Genomic DNA, 13,482 nt, shown 5'->3' with positions numbered 1-13,482 from the left:
TGCCCTCTGCCGGTCACTGGCGAGACTGCACCCCGTCGCGCAGAAGAAGGGGAAAGCGCCGCCTTGGGCATGTGCAGAGTGCCATAGCTTCGCGGCACAGCGGTCATTCTTAGCTGATTTTTTTTTTAATTGACTAATAAACAAAAAAAGGTGCAAACATAACACAGAGAGAAAAACCCCAAAGATTCAGAGATTTGAACTATCAAGTGTCAGGAGACTGGAAGGACACACGTCAAGAGATCCAGCGCAGCTCCAGAAGGATAATGAAGTATTAGCTTATACAAAAGCTCCCTTTACAAATAATAAAGAGTTTTGAAAAATAAAAGCATTATCGGATTCCATCATGATAGAAAATAAAGGTTCTATATGAGCATAAATGAACCAAACATTGGTGGCACTGAGAGAACATTTCCCTCAGTATTTGTATAAGAAATGAAATCGTGTGAAATAGGTCATTTGAGCTCTGCCCTTTAGATAACTTTTAGTTCATGGGATACCTTTACAAGAAGGACAATTTGCCTACTGGGAAGAGTTGGTAGGAGCACTAGGCCTGCACTGTTTTGGTTTCTGACACCAGGTGTTTTTATTGCTGACCACCCCTGATTCTGGCTCCTGGCAGCTAGGTTAGCCTGAGAATAACAGGCCTAAGGTTTTGAACCACAGTACAAGCTCCCTCCAATCCTAGCATCGTACAGCTGTGCTGCCTGGGACTTGCTGGGAGTTGTAGTCCAAACATCTGGAGGGCACCAGGCATTGGCATAGCAGTGGGACAGCTGCCCCCCACTAAATCAAGTAATAAATAAAAATACTCAACTAACTGACCAATTGCAGCACAGATAGCTCAGTTCTACCCCCCCATCCCCAACATAAAGCCTGTTCCTCCCCTAAAATAAATCCTGGCTACACCCATAGCACCAGTTTGGGGGAAGTTTGGCCTGTTGGACTCAGAAGAGGGAGACCTGCGTTCAAAACTCTGTTCAGTCGCAAAGCTCACTGGGTATACTTGGGGCAGCCTAGCCTACCTCACAGGGTTGCTTTGAGATGGTTCCTGCTATTCCTGCATTGCAGGGGGTTGGAATAGAGGACCCTTTGGGTCTCTTTCAGCTCTGCAATTCTATGAGGGTTATGTAGGCCCTTCGGAGCTCCTGGGATGAAGAATTGCTTTAAAATCAAGGAATCTCCTGAGGATATATGCAGGAGGGTGGCGGTGAAGGAAGCCATTTCTACCAATGACTCCTCCTGCCTCACAACACACACACACCGACCTGCCACCCTCTCTCTTTCTCTGCACTTTATTTGCGTCCTCTGCTCGCTTTCCTCTTGCGCCCCCGACCCCTGGTGGCTCCTCTGTCTTGGGGGACTTCACAGATGATGAGGTGCATCAAGGTCTCCTTGTCCTCAGTCTGGTCGAGGCCCAGCACCTCCTCAGCCGGGGGTTTCGGCACCTCCTCAGCTGGGGCGCTCGGAGTATCGTTGGCCAAGGGGGCCGGCGTCTCCTCAGCCGCGGGGGTTGGCGTGGGGGTCCGGTGGAGGCGTAGGGCGCTCAGAAGCCTTTCCAGCTCCTGCTCCATGAAGTTCCACAGAGTGCCACCGCCTTGCTCTTCGGGCCTGGAGGACTGGCCTTCCTGTTGAGATGGAAGGGATGGGGTCCCAACCATTTCATTTATGTTCAGCTGCGTTGGGGCTCTTTTTAGCTTGTTTATGTTATTCTGGGTTGGGGTCCTAGTCACCTCGTTCTGAGAGGGGGTCCAAATTGCTTCCTTCATGTTCATCTGGGATGGGGCCCTTTTCAACTCGTTCATGTTCCTCTGGGAGGGGGTCCAAACTGCTTCATTTGCTTTCATCTGGGAGGAAGTCCAAATCACCTTGTTCGTGTTCATCTGGGATGGGGTCCAAATTGCCTCATTCGTGTTCATCTGGGAGGGGGCCCTGTTCACCTCGTTCATGTTCCTCTGGGAGGGGGTCCAAATTGCCTCGTTCACGTTCCTCTGGGAGGGGTTCCCAATCATTTCATCCACCTGGGATTGGGCCCTCATCCCCTCAGTCATGTTCATCTGGGCTGGAACCCTATTTGCCTCATTCATCTGGAACAGGGTCCGTACCCCCTCATTTGTGTTCATCTGTGACAGGGTGCTAACTGCCTCGCTTGCGTTCATCTGGGATGGGGCCCGAACCCCCTGGTTTAAGTTCAGTTGGGATGGCGTCCGACTTCCTATGCTTGTGTCCAACTGGGACTTCGTCCGAAACTCCTCCTTTGAGACTTGTCGCTTCAGCCAAGGCTGGTCCTCCTCGTTTGTGACTTGGCTCTTCAGCCCAGGCAGGGTCGCAAAGCTGACGGACCTTTCACGGTTCATCCCTGGGCTCAGTGTCAGTTTGTCTTGGTGGCCCTGTCCAAAGCAGAAAAGAGGTCACATTTCAGGGCCTTGCAAGGTCAGGCCCCTCTGGTTTCCATTCCTAGCCCCTGACTCCTATCTTGCCTGCAAATATGGCAAGATCAGTGCAGCCTTGATGGTAAAAGCCTCCCTCCTCAGGACCCCCTCTTCAACAAAAGTATTCCTAACTACCCATCCTTTCCCCACCTCCCTTGTTCATCCAAGACACAGGATTCTCTCTGCCTAACCGATCCCTCTGCCTGACCCAAATTCAAAATCAGAAATGGCACTATTGAGAAGATAGTAGGAGGACCTTTTAACCTACAAAGATACTCAACTATTTATTTTAAGGCAGCCATATTTGGAAACTTTCAAAGGGAGGTGCCACCATATAATGGCCGAATTACAATTAAAACATTCTCTCCTGAATTGCCGCTATCTGCAGTTGCTTCATTTAATTTCCCTCTGACCTCAGGGCAACTTACAACCCCACCCAATCCTAATGCACAGGCCCAGCTCAGCCATGAGGCAGAGTGAGACTGCTGCCTCAGGCGGTACATACTGAGGGGCAGAAAATGGGCAGAGCTGTGTATGCCTGTTCTGAACCCGCTAAGCAAGGCCACACCACACCACACATTAAAAGCACCATGTTACCACTTTAAATAGTGGTAACAAAGAATCATGGGAACTGTAGTTTGTGAGGTGTGCTGAGAGTTGTTAGGAGGCCCTGGTTCTCCTCGCGGAGCTACAGTTCCCAGAATGATTTTAACAACCATTCGCTCTTCACAGGGAACGCTAGGAATTGTAGCTGCTCTGAGAGGGGAATAGGGGTCTCCTAGCAACTCTCAGCACCTTTACAAACTACAGCTCCCAGAATGCTACGGGGGAAGCCAAGACTGTTTAAAGTGATAGCTCTTTATATGTCTGGTGTGAACGTGGTCATTGTCTCCTGCCCTCTGGTGCAGTGGAGGAATCAACGTTCGATGGCCAGCCTGGTCAGCTTTTGTTCCTGGAAGAAGGTGGTGGCAGCCATCTTGTCCTTGGCCTCAGGCGGCATCATTTATTGGGCTGGCCCTGTCTTTAGACACACCTGCCAATGGTCATTATACCATTTGTATCTGATCCAATGGGATATCGTAGAAGATGGTCAGAAAGGAACACCCAGAACTGTCAAGGCGGTGGAGCAATTCCCCTACCAGGAAAGGCTACAACATTTGGGTCTTTTGAATTTAGAGAAAAGGAGAGAAAGAGGGAGGAGGATGAGATGGCAGAGGTGTGTAAAAATATGCCTGGTGTAAGGTGATAAGGAGAAAGTTTTTATCCCGCCCTCATAATCCTTGAACTCAGGGCCACCCAGTGAAGCTGAATGTTGGAATATTCAGGACAGACGAAACAAAGTCCTTCTTCACACAGTGCATAGACTTTGGAACTCACTGCCACAAGATGCAGCGATGGCCACCTTCAAAGAGGATTGGGCAAGTTCACTGAGGAGAAGGCTGTTTGGAACCGCCACTGTCAGAGTCAGTATGAATAATACCAGATGCTGGGAACGGCAGGCGGGGAGAGTGCCCTTGCGTTTGGGTCCTGCTTTTGGGTTTGCACTGGGGCATCTGGTTGGCCACTGTGAGAACAGGATGCTGGACCAGTTGGTCCCCCTTAGGCCTGATCCAGCTGGGAGGCTCAGCTTAGGTTGTTATGGAACTTCCAGGCACAGAGGCAGTCTATCTGAATTGCTAGGTTCCATGGGGAATTTGGCCACTGTGAGAACTGGGTGCTGGACTGCACAGGCCCCTCGCTTTGGCCTGAGCTACCTACGGGCTGTTCTTGTGTCCAGCAACCTCTGGAGGTCCGCAGAAATGACCACCTGGCCTCCTGCAACAGAAGGGGCTCCCTCCCACTTCCTTCTCGCACTGGCAACCTGCCTCCTTCCCGCCCCACCAGCTCCCCGAGGCTCACCATGGCTGCGGGCATCTGTTCACCTGCAGAGGGGATCTGTGGCAACTCCTGGCCTCCCCTTTGGCCCATGTTGTAGGTGACAATGAGGATGCACCAGGCCAGGCCGCAGCCGCTGCCCAGGAGGATGGTCAGGGCCACAAAGTAGCCCTGCCACTCGTAGGTGTCGGCTCGTGGCTTGCGGTAGCGGTAGTGATGTCCACAGGCGCTCTGGACAGCAGCGGCCCCTGCAATCATGAAGACCACGGCCAGGAAGGACCACGCCAGGGAGGAGCTTTTGACAGCCATGGCCAAGAGCTTGGGGAAGCCAGAAAGTGGGGCGGGCAGGGAGGCACTGGCCTTGCCTGGTGTTTCATGCAAGCCAGAGGCCCCTCTGGCCCAGCCTCCCTCCTGCCCAGAGTCACACAGCTGCCCTCCTTTGTGTCATCATCACCATCCCTGCCATGGGCTGGAGGAAAGCTGGACTCCTCTTGATTTGATATCTGTTATTGATCAATCTGCAGTAGATGTACCGCCCTGCTTGCTAACAAGGCAAGACCTTGCTGGTTATTCAATCTGCCAATAGATGGGGACTCCAGTCCTTGCTGAGGTGATCTGAACAAGTCTCCGCATAAATCAGACCCAACAGCATCAGACCCTATTTTCCAGGGACAGTCCCAGATTTACAGGAGCCGTTCCAGTTTCTGATTTGATCCTGGAATGTCCTGCTTTGCTTTAGTATGTCTCTATTTTCACTGGATAAATGTTGGAGGGTATGGAGTTATATAACTCCCGACACATACACCCCGAGCCAAGGAGATAAGTACCGTATTTTTCGTTCTATAAGATGCACCAGACCACAAGACCCACCTAGTTTTTGGAGGAGGAAAACAAGAAAAAAAATATTATGAATCTCAAAAGCCAGAACAGCAAGAGGGATCGCTGTGCAGTGAAAGCAGCAATCCCTCTTGCTGTTCTGGCTTCTGGGATAGCTGTGCAGCCTGCATTCGCTCCATAAGATGCGCACACATTTCCCCTTACTTTTTAGGAGGGAAAAAGTGAGTCTTACAGAGCAAAAAATACAGTACGTAACTATGCTGCCTGTAGAAGACATCTGAAAGCAGCCCAGCATAGGGAAATTTTTTTAATGTGTAACGATTTATTATTGTTCTTATACATGTTGGAAGCTGCCCACAGTGGCTGGGGCAACCCAGATTCATGGGTGGGGTATAAATAAAATATTATAGTAATAATAATAAGAATGGAATAGGATGCCCCTATTTACATTGGAGAAATGTTGGAGGATATGCAACATTGTGACTAAGATCCAGGGGACTGGGTTCAAATCTCTCCTCTCTCCATGTTTTATTCCCAGTACTGCAATGATAGGCTTGGCTCCTTTGGTGCAGAAGCCAATAATAAAGCTCCTTGGAGAAAATCACGGGATAGAAATGCAATAAATAAAATAAATAATAACATTTGAGTCCTCTTCATAGAATCATAGAATCATAGAGTTGGAAGAGACCACAAGGGCCATTGAGTCCAACCCCCTGCCAAGCAGGAAACGCCATCAGAGCACTCCTGACATATGGTTTTCAAGCCTCTGCTTAAAGACCTCCAAAGAAGGAGACTCCACCACAATCCTTGGCAGCAAATTCCACTGTCAAACAGCTCTTACTGTCTTGACTCCCCTTAGGCTCTGTAGCTAAGCATGACTGCCCATCTTTACTCAAGCTCTGACCTCATAGCACTTTAGCCACATGAAGTCCCACAGCTCATCCATGTGCACCCCCTGTGCACCCATGTTTCCATGTATACCCCCAAGTAACCCATGTATACCCATACAAATATGTAGGGGGAAAAGGTAAAGGACTCCTGGACGGTTAAAGTGACTACGGGGTTGTGGTGCTCATCTCACTTTCAGGCTGAGGGAGCCAGCGTTTGTCCACAGACAGCTTTCTGGGTCATGTGGCCAGCAGGACTAAACCACTTCTGGTGCAACGGGACACCGTGACGGAAACCAGAGCACACAGAAACGCTGTTTACCTTCCTACCGCAGCGGTACCTTTTTATCTACTTGCACTTTCAGACTATTAGGTTGGCAGGAGCTGGGACAGAGCAATGGGAGCTCACTCTGTTGTGCAGATTCGAACCGCCGACCTTCCGATCAGCAAGCCCAAGAGGCTCAGTGCTTTAGACCACAGTGCCACCCGTGTCCCCCATACAAATATGTATACTCACATGCACCCACGTGCACTCATGTATACCCATGTACACGCCCGTGTGCAGGCCATGCACTCATATACACTCAGGTATACCAGTGTATACCCCCAGGTACTTCCACATAACCCATGTATACCAATATACACCCATGTGTACCCATGTTCCAAGCCAGGCCAACTCAGCTCTCATGTATGTCTTTTTTATATAATTAATATGAAAGTTGCATCTTCCGCCTGCGTCCTCTCTGCTGCGGCCGCCCGGCCCCCTCGGTGTCTGAGATCTCGTAGACAGTGATGCGCAGCTTGTCTTGGCCCCGCTCCGTGTTCTGGGGGCACCTCTCCTCCACCACGATGTCTCCGAGCGCGTTCCGCCGGTTCCTCACCTCGGAGAGGAAGCCTTCCAGTTCTTGCTCCATGCAGGCCAGCTGCCGGGCGTAGGCTTGCTGGGCCTGGCTGCAGACCGGCTTGCGAGACGTGCCCCTGGTCCGGGTGCAGGCCAGCTCCTGAGATGCAGCGAGGTGGTTCTCTTCTCCTTCCCCACAAGCTGCCTGGCCGCCCTGCTTGGGGAAGAGGAGAGGCAACAGACCAGTCAGAACTTGTCCCCAGGGGATTCTTTGATTGTGATTTCTGCATTGCAAGGGGGTCAGGCTGGATGACCCTTGGTGGTCCCTTCCAACTCTACAGTTCTATCATTCTGAGGATAGGGTGGCCAAACACACAGGAGAAGGGTGGGCAGCCTGAAGCCAGCCATGGTGGCCAGCTGCCAACCTCAGCCCAATTCATGCAACCCTCGTTTTGGGGAGAGGAAAAATGGGGGGAAGTGGAAGAGAAGGAAAGGACCCCACTCACTTTTGATGGTGGCCCCACCTGCCACAAGCATGCAAGCCCCTATAGAAGGCCCCTGAGAAATGTACCATCAATGGATAAAGGCTCCAAGCCTGGCTGAGAGGCAGATCTTGCCAGCCTTCCCTAAATCTCCAGGTACGAGGGATCCAGCAAACCCTCAGACGGCTTTTGGCATAGTCTCTCCACCCCAGGCTCCTGAGTAAGTGCAATAAGTCCTGGGATAAGAGGGCAGATCCTCTTGTTATGGCTAAGAATAACTGGTCAAAGAGTAGGAATCTTGGGAGGAACAAGAGGGCAGTTCTTGCAAAAAAAGGAGGAAGTGAACAGTGGGATCCCCCTATCCCAGGGTGGAATCTGTGCTGTTTAAATCATTTATAAATGTTCTGAATTTTGGGATGTGCGTTTTATTTAGGGTGCACCTTCGCTTGTAAAAATGCCCGCTTTTGGAGAGGAGAAACAATGTACAAAAACCACATGTTTCTGAATGAATACAGGTGGGACAGACATATTCTGCTAAGTATGATAAGGTTGGGGGAGATGAAATAACTTTTGACACATTTAATACTTCATATACAATTTTAAAGGTCAACACTTAAAATCGGGCCCCAAAATCCACCCGCAAATGAGAGAGAGCATTGCAGTAGCCTATTCCAGAGATCACCAATGCATGAGCAGCAGAGGCTAGGGCTTCCTTCTAAAGTAGTCGATTCCTGCTGATTCCTGCCGTTGTGGTGTCACAGTTAGAGTGTCGGGCTAGGACTTGGGAGAATGGGGTTAAAATTCCCACTGAGCCATGGAGTTCACTGGGTGTGACCTCGGGGGCCAGTCACTGCCTCTCAGCCTCACCTACCTCTCAGGGCTGTTGTGGGGATAAGATGGGGAAGAGGAGAATTACGTTTGCCACCTTGAGCTCCTTGGAGGAAAGATGGAAGATAAATGGAGCAGATGGATGGGAAGGTCAGTGTCAAGGACTGGCTAGATGACGAGTGATGGAAGCCAGCCTGAGCCGTCTTTCCCATAGGCTTAGTGGTGCGTCGCGCCAGGGCGCCAGCCTCTCAGGGGCACCCCAGCAAGTGGGGGAGCTGCACGGCTTTGCCGGCGGCCTCCCCTTTCCCTGCATGCCCACCAGCTGCACCCCACCAATCATAAGGCTGGCAGGTGCAGCTTCCCTCCCAAGCCTCTGCAGGGATCGCTCTCCTGCAGCGGCATGGGGGAGAGTTGTGCCCCTCCTCGATGGCTGGCAGTGCGCAGCTACGGCCACCCCAACACTATCCATGGTAACTTGGGGGCGCTGGGTGGATATTTGCACCCCGGCGCCGCACCTGCTAAAGATGGCCCTGAAGCCACCTGACCAAGGTGGAAGCCCACCTGAGCCACCTTTCCCCCAGGGAGAGAATGTGGATCCAGGCTCCTGGGAAACCAGCCACACCTCAGAGGAGGGGAAAAGGTGGGATGTGCTAGACGCTGGGAGCTTGGAAGGAGGGCAGGTGCCCCAGCCAACAGGAATCAGATTGTCATCTCCACCGCAGAAACACCCTGACAGCTTTTCTGCTGGCAGCCCGCAAGCCCCACAAACTCCCAGATCAAGGCGTCTACTGTGTGTCACCAAGCAGAAACAGAGAGGGTCCTTTGAGTCTCGTTGTAGACAGAGGAAGAGGCCTGACACAGAAGGTTAGAGAGTGAAGCAGGGAGTTACAAGCCAGTCCGGACAACTGCTAAGACAAGAGAAACCCATAGAAGTCTCTGCATGTTCTCTGTTCCGCTTCCTTAATAAAGAAAGTTAACTGGTGTTTCCCAGTCTTTCTCTGTTCTGCAAACAACCTGTTCTCCCTGCCGGCTCCCTCCGACAGTAGGTACACAGGAAGACAGGTAGATGTTCCCTCACCTTCCAACGCAGGTCGCAGTCCCCCTCTAGCCCCTGGCTGCACCGGTCCTTGCTGGCACATAGGCAATGGATTGCGTAAAAAACAAAAAGCCATGTGGCACAAACACTGCTGAGCAGAGCAATTGTGCCAAGCCAGCTGCCGCCAGTCTCTGAGCTGCTCTCTCGATATCGTACTTGTGCTTCGCAGGGACCCTCGGGACCAGCCCCCTTTGTCCCTCCCAGCAGCACCAGCGCCCAGACTAGGGTCAGGGGCAGCAGAAGCTCCCTGGGGGAAGCCATGGCGCTGGTCAGGTGGCTTGTGACTCTGAGGCCAAGTGGAGGCGTTCTGGAATTTCCTTGCCCGCCACACAGCCCCCCATTGTGAGTTCACTAGTCCAGGGTTCTCCTGAACTCCCACTGTCTCCTAGGGTAGCCTGCCCACCCATGCAGAGCCACTGGAGGGCTCAAGCTGGCCGCTGGAGCAGAATCCGAGGCCCCTAAGGCCACAGTTGCATGAGCTGGGAGCAGCTCCCCAGTGCTGAAGAGGAGAAGGCGTTCGGCACATGTCCAGAAGCACTGTTTCTTAACAGAGGCATGTCACGGACTCGTTGGATGCAGAGGAATGGTGGGAGCAACCAGCTTGGGGAACCACCAAGGGAAGGATACCCTGAGCCTGGGGAGTGGTGGTGGGACTGTTAGGATATCGTTCCGTTCCACCTTAAAAGGAACAGGCATGACTGTTGTGTGTCACATGCGTGTTTACTTCCAGCACAGGCTTGCTGGGAACTTCCGTTTGTATATTGCTTTTGCTATACTGCTGTGTGCTTGGGCATGAAGGAAAGCAGACATGTTTTTTCCTTTGTTCCTGAACTATGCTGAATAAATGCCTGTAAATAATGCTTACACATGTCTCTGTCCGCCACTTCTGTTGTGAGAAGTTATTCACTCTGCTGATAAGAGCGTGCCGGGTCTCTAAACGTATCTGAGGCTCGTGTCGCCGATTGATGCTGTACCGGAGATTGCCCGGCTGCCAGCCGGTGGCTGGAGCCAGCTGGGGGCCTGCCAAATGCCCCCATCTCCCTGGCAGTATCCCAACGATGAGTGGTCAGAGGGAGAAGACTGGGAAGAGGCAACAGGGCTTAGTGAGCTGGGAGAGTCGGTGGCAGAATCAGTCCAGAATCAGAGGCAGAAGCTGAAGCAGGGGAGGGGGAGGGGGGAGGCCGAGAGGCAGGTTAGGCTGGTGAAGAGTCACGGGTGTCCCCCTCCTGCTGCGATAGAATCAGAAGAGTGATGAAATAGGCAGAGCAGCGACAGGCTACATGCAGGCACAGTCTCCAGTTACCTGGAAGAAAGCCCTGCAGACAAGAGGACCTTCAGTCTTGCCCAGGCATAGGCAAACTTGGCCCTCCAGCTGTTTTGGGACTACAATTCCCATCATCCCTGACCACTGGTCCTGCTAGCTAGGGATCATGGGAGTTGTAGGCCAAAAACATATGGCGGGCCGAGTTTGCCTATGCCTGGTCTTGGCAACTGATTAATGGGGCCAGACCTACCTTCTGCGCTCATTAAGCCTGAGACTCAGCCAAGAATGTGAAAATCGTGTTTTTGCTAATAAAGAGTTAACTCCAGCATTGAACAGTGTGATTTACTGCCGGCTCACTCTTTGGCAGTGCACAAGGTGTCTTGATTATAAAAAAAATACGTTTTGTGTCTCTTGCCCCTTTCTAAAATTTATTTATTGGTGTGTGTTTTTCTTTTTGTAAATCTCCCGAAGAAAAAAATAAAATAACATCGGGATTAAGGGGTTTTCGCAGGGCGTGTGTGCTGTGTTCCATTGGTGTAATGGTGGTGGCACCTGCCTCTCTTCTGATAGGAAATGCTTTGCAGGTGAGGGACAAAAATGGGGGGGGCAGTTTGAGGAGGGTCAGTTGGGGGAGAGTGAGAAATGTCCCTATTTTCATTCAAGAAACGTTAGAGGGCATGGAACTCCCGGACTTTTAGTGGCTGCAGGATAGGCAAACATCCAACAGGTGTAGCTCTGCATGCCATTCCCCATTCATTTCAGGAAAATAAAAAAGAGAGAGCGCTTTAGCTCCTGAAATTCTGCTCACCAGAAGCTAAGGGACCCAGACTGCCGAGCCCTGCCAGGAAAAAACAGAGCAGAACTTGAAAATGCAGCCTTTAGCTGGGCTCAGGTCGCGCCCAACTGCTTGCAGGAGATAAGAGAGGAAAGGAGCCTCCCTTTCAAGCAGTCAGCAAGGCAGGCACCCAACTGGGCCACCCAGAGCACCCAAGAGCCTGCCGGCAGGAGGATGAGGTCAGAAGCCCATTCCAGGGCAGGGTCTGTGCCTGCAGGGGTTGGCTGTAAAAACAGAGGGAGGGGGGCTAAGGATGGTCCCTCTGCCCCAGATGCTGAGTGAGGCCTGGCTGGGGCTGCCCTCTGCCCAGAGGCCCCCTGAACCCGGAAAAGACCTCTGCAGCTCAGCTCATCTGCAAGGGACGTCCCGTTGGCACCCTAAGGTAGGTTGTGCTCCTTGGAGAAGGCTGGGAATGGGGTGCAAGAGGCTCAGGGGAGCTTGAAGGCCCCCTGTTCCCACCTGAGATTAGACAGCAGGGCCCCCAGACCCACTGGGGGGGGGAGGAACGGGAGCCCCACAACTGACCTTCATGCCTGACAGAGAAATGGGACTTTCGGTCCTGGGTAACAGTAGGCGATCGTTGTGTGTGCATGCATGAGTTTGCATAGCCCCAAACAGAGGAGGAGGAATGTGGAAGTTCAGGAGCGTCTTGGACTGGGGGGGGGGTGCATTTGTGTTCTGAGTTAGCAAGTTATCCACCAGCCCCTGGGAAGAAGGATGGGAGGAGATATTGGATCCAGTTCAGGTTCAAAGGTGAACTTGCCAGATTTGAACATTCCAGAATGGTCTCTATTTTTATTTTTTTATTGAAGTAAATAAAACAAATCAATACAATAAAAACAAACAAACAAACAAATAGGAGAAGCACAAGAAAGCAGCACAGAACATCTGGGAGAGACTGGATATTAGCTTGGCAAAGTATTTAGGACCAGTTTTCACGTTGCCCCAAGGAGAGGTTGTTTGTTGCATATGAGATAAAATCTCAGGGTCCGCCAGGCCTTAGGCCACAAGTAATTTATGATATATTTTTTCCAACTAATGCTAAACTCCACATATTTTCATAACCAGAGCAAAAGTCGCGAGTCCTGCAAGGTTCTGCATTTGGGGGCAACTGAAGTTTTGGCAGCTACCAAAAGGGCCCTTGAACTGAAATGCAGCCTCCCTTTGAATTTTGCACCTCTCTGAATTTTGCAATGCAGTTCTCCAGCCACATAATGTATAGCAAGATGCATTTACTGGGATAAAGTGTGCACATAAATGCCTGTGTTAGTGAAAAGAGCAGACACCATTGCATTATATATGGGGAAACAGCTTACAAAATGGGTTTATTAGGAGAAAATTGCACTAAAATACTTGCAAATTTTAACTGTGTGTGTGTTTTTAATGCAAATTGCTGCAGAAATGTTCAGAAATAAATTTAAGACTGGGGAAATGAACCAATATTGAGAGATGCATCCATCCCACTATAGCTGACCCTTTTTTTGTAGTTATGGAGATTTCGCTTGCTCTTTCATCCCCCCACTTTGTAGCTTATTAGAAATCAGGATGCCACATTGCTCTCTATAATGATGCTGACGATGGCACGGATCCTGTCAGCAGCAGGCTGGGCTGTGCCAGCCAACAGGGGCCAGCCTGATTCCCTTTTCCCACTCCCCAACAGGGCTGGACGTGAGCAAGGGACAGACAGCCCTGCGGAAAGGGGAAACCGCCAGCAGGTGTTCCTCTGAGCATGTGCAGAGCGCACCCCTCTTGTCCCACTGCGTACGCCTGGTTCATCCAGGGGAACTGGAGCGTTCTAGGGGAAAGGGTTTTTCCAGGTGGAGCATGAGAGTTTAGAGAGGGTGGGGCTGCAGTCTTTAAGCCTGACACTTCCTCTTAAAAAAACGAACCAGGAATTAACCCCTACCAGCTTCTCAGTTCTACAGACGCAGGGGAGGGGGGCATTGACGGAAAGGGGAGAGGGAGCTCCTCCCCGCCTGCTTGGTTCTTGGGCTGGGGCTGGGGAGTGTCCTCTCCAGTGGGTCAGGGTGGAGGAGGCCAGCCCTGAGCTTTGCCAAGGCCCCTCGCAAGTCTTCCTGTGCCCTGTACTTTGCATCCCCGCAGCAATC

At 51.5% G+C, this 13,482-nt stretch overlaps 2 protein-coding genes across 3 annotated transcripts; both read right to left on the bottom strand.

Annotated features, from left to right (window-relative positions):
- Positions 1-1,276: 1,276 nt before the first annotated feature.
- On the bottom strand, positions 1,277-4,711 carry LOC310752179 (uncharacterized protein). Its single transcript, XM_083592029.1, has 2 exons — positions 4,329-4,711; positions 1,277-2,387 (listed from the first exon to the last, which is right to left on the bottom strand). Exons 1-2 carry the CDS (start codon positions 4,611-4,613, stop codon positions 1,293-1,295), a joined length of 1,380 nt encoding a protein of 459 aa, XP_083448155.1. The 5' UTR covers positions 4,614-4,711; the 3' UTR covers positions 1,277-1,292.
- A 2,001-nt stretch (positions 4,712-6,712) lies between these two features.
- Positions 6,713-9,584, bottom strand: LOC310751537 (uncharacterized protein). Of its 2 annotated transcripts, none has more exons than XM_083590801.1 (2): positions 9,258-9,584; positions 6,713-7,086 (listed from the first exon to the last, which is right to left on the bottom strand). In XM_083590801.1, exons 1-2 carry the CDS (start codon positions 9,534-9,536, stop codon positions 6,736-6,738), a joined length of 630 nt encoding a protein of 209 aa, XP_083446927.1. In that variant the 5' UTR covers positions 9,537-9,584; the 3' UTR covers positions 6,713-6,735. The 2 variants fall into 2 exon arrangements, with proteins under 2 accessions (XP_083446927.1, XP_083446928.1); XM_083590802.1 differs by having other exon boundaries at positions 6,713-7,083; positions 9,258-9,583.
- Between the last annotated feature and the right edge of the window lie 3,898 nt (positions 9,585-13,482).

Source organism: Podarcis filfolensis (assembly GCF_964270895.1).
Source record: "Podarcis filfolensis genome assembly, chromosome: 16".
Lineage (NCBI taxonomy): Eukaryota > Metazoa > Chordata > Lepidosauria > Squamata > Lacertidae > Podarcis > Podarcis filfolensis.
The sequence above is the reverse complement of the archived record's forward strand: the minus strand, read 5'-3'. Positions and strand labels throughout refer to the sequence as shown.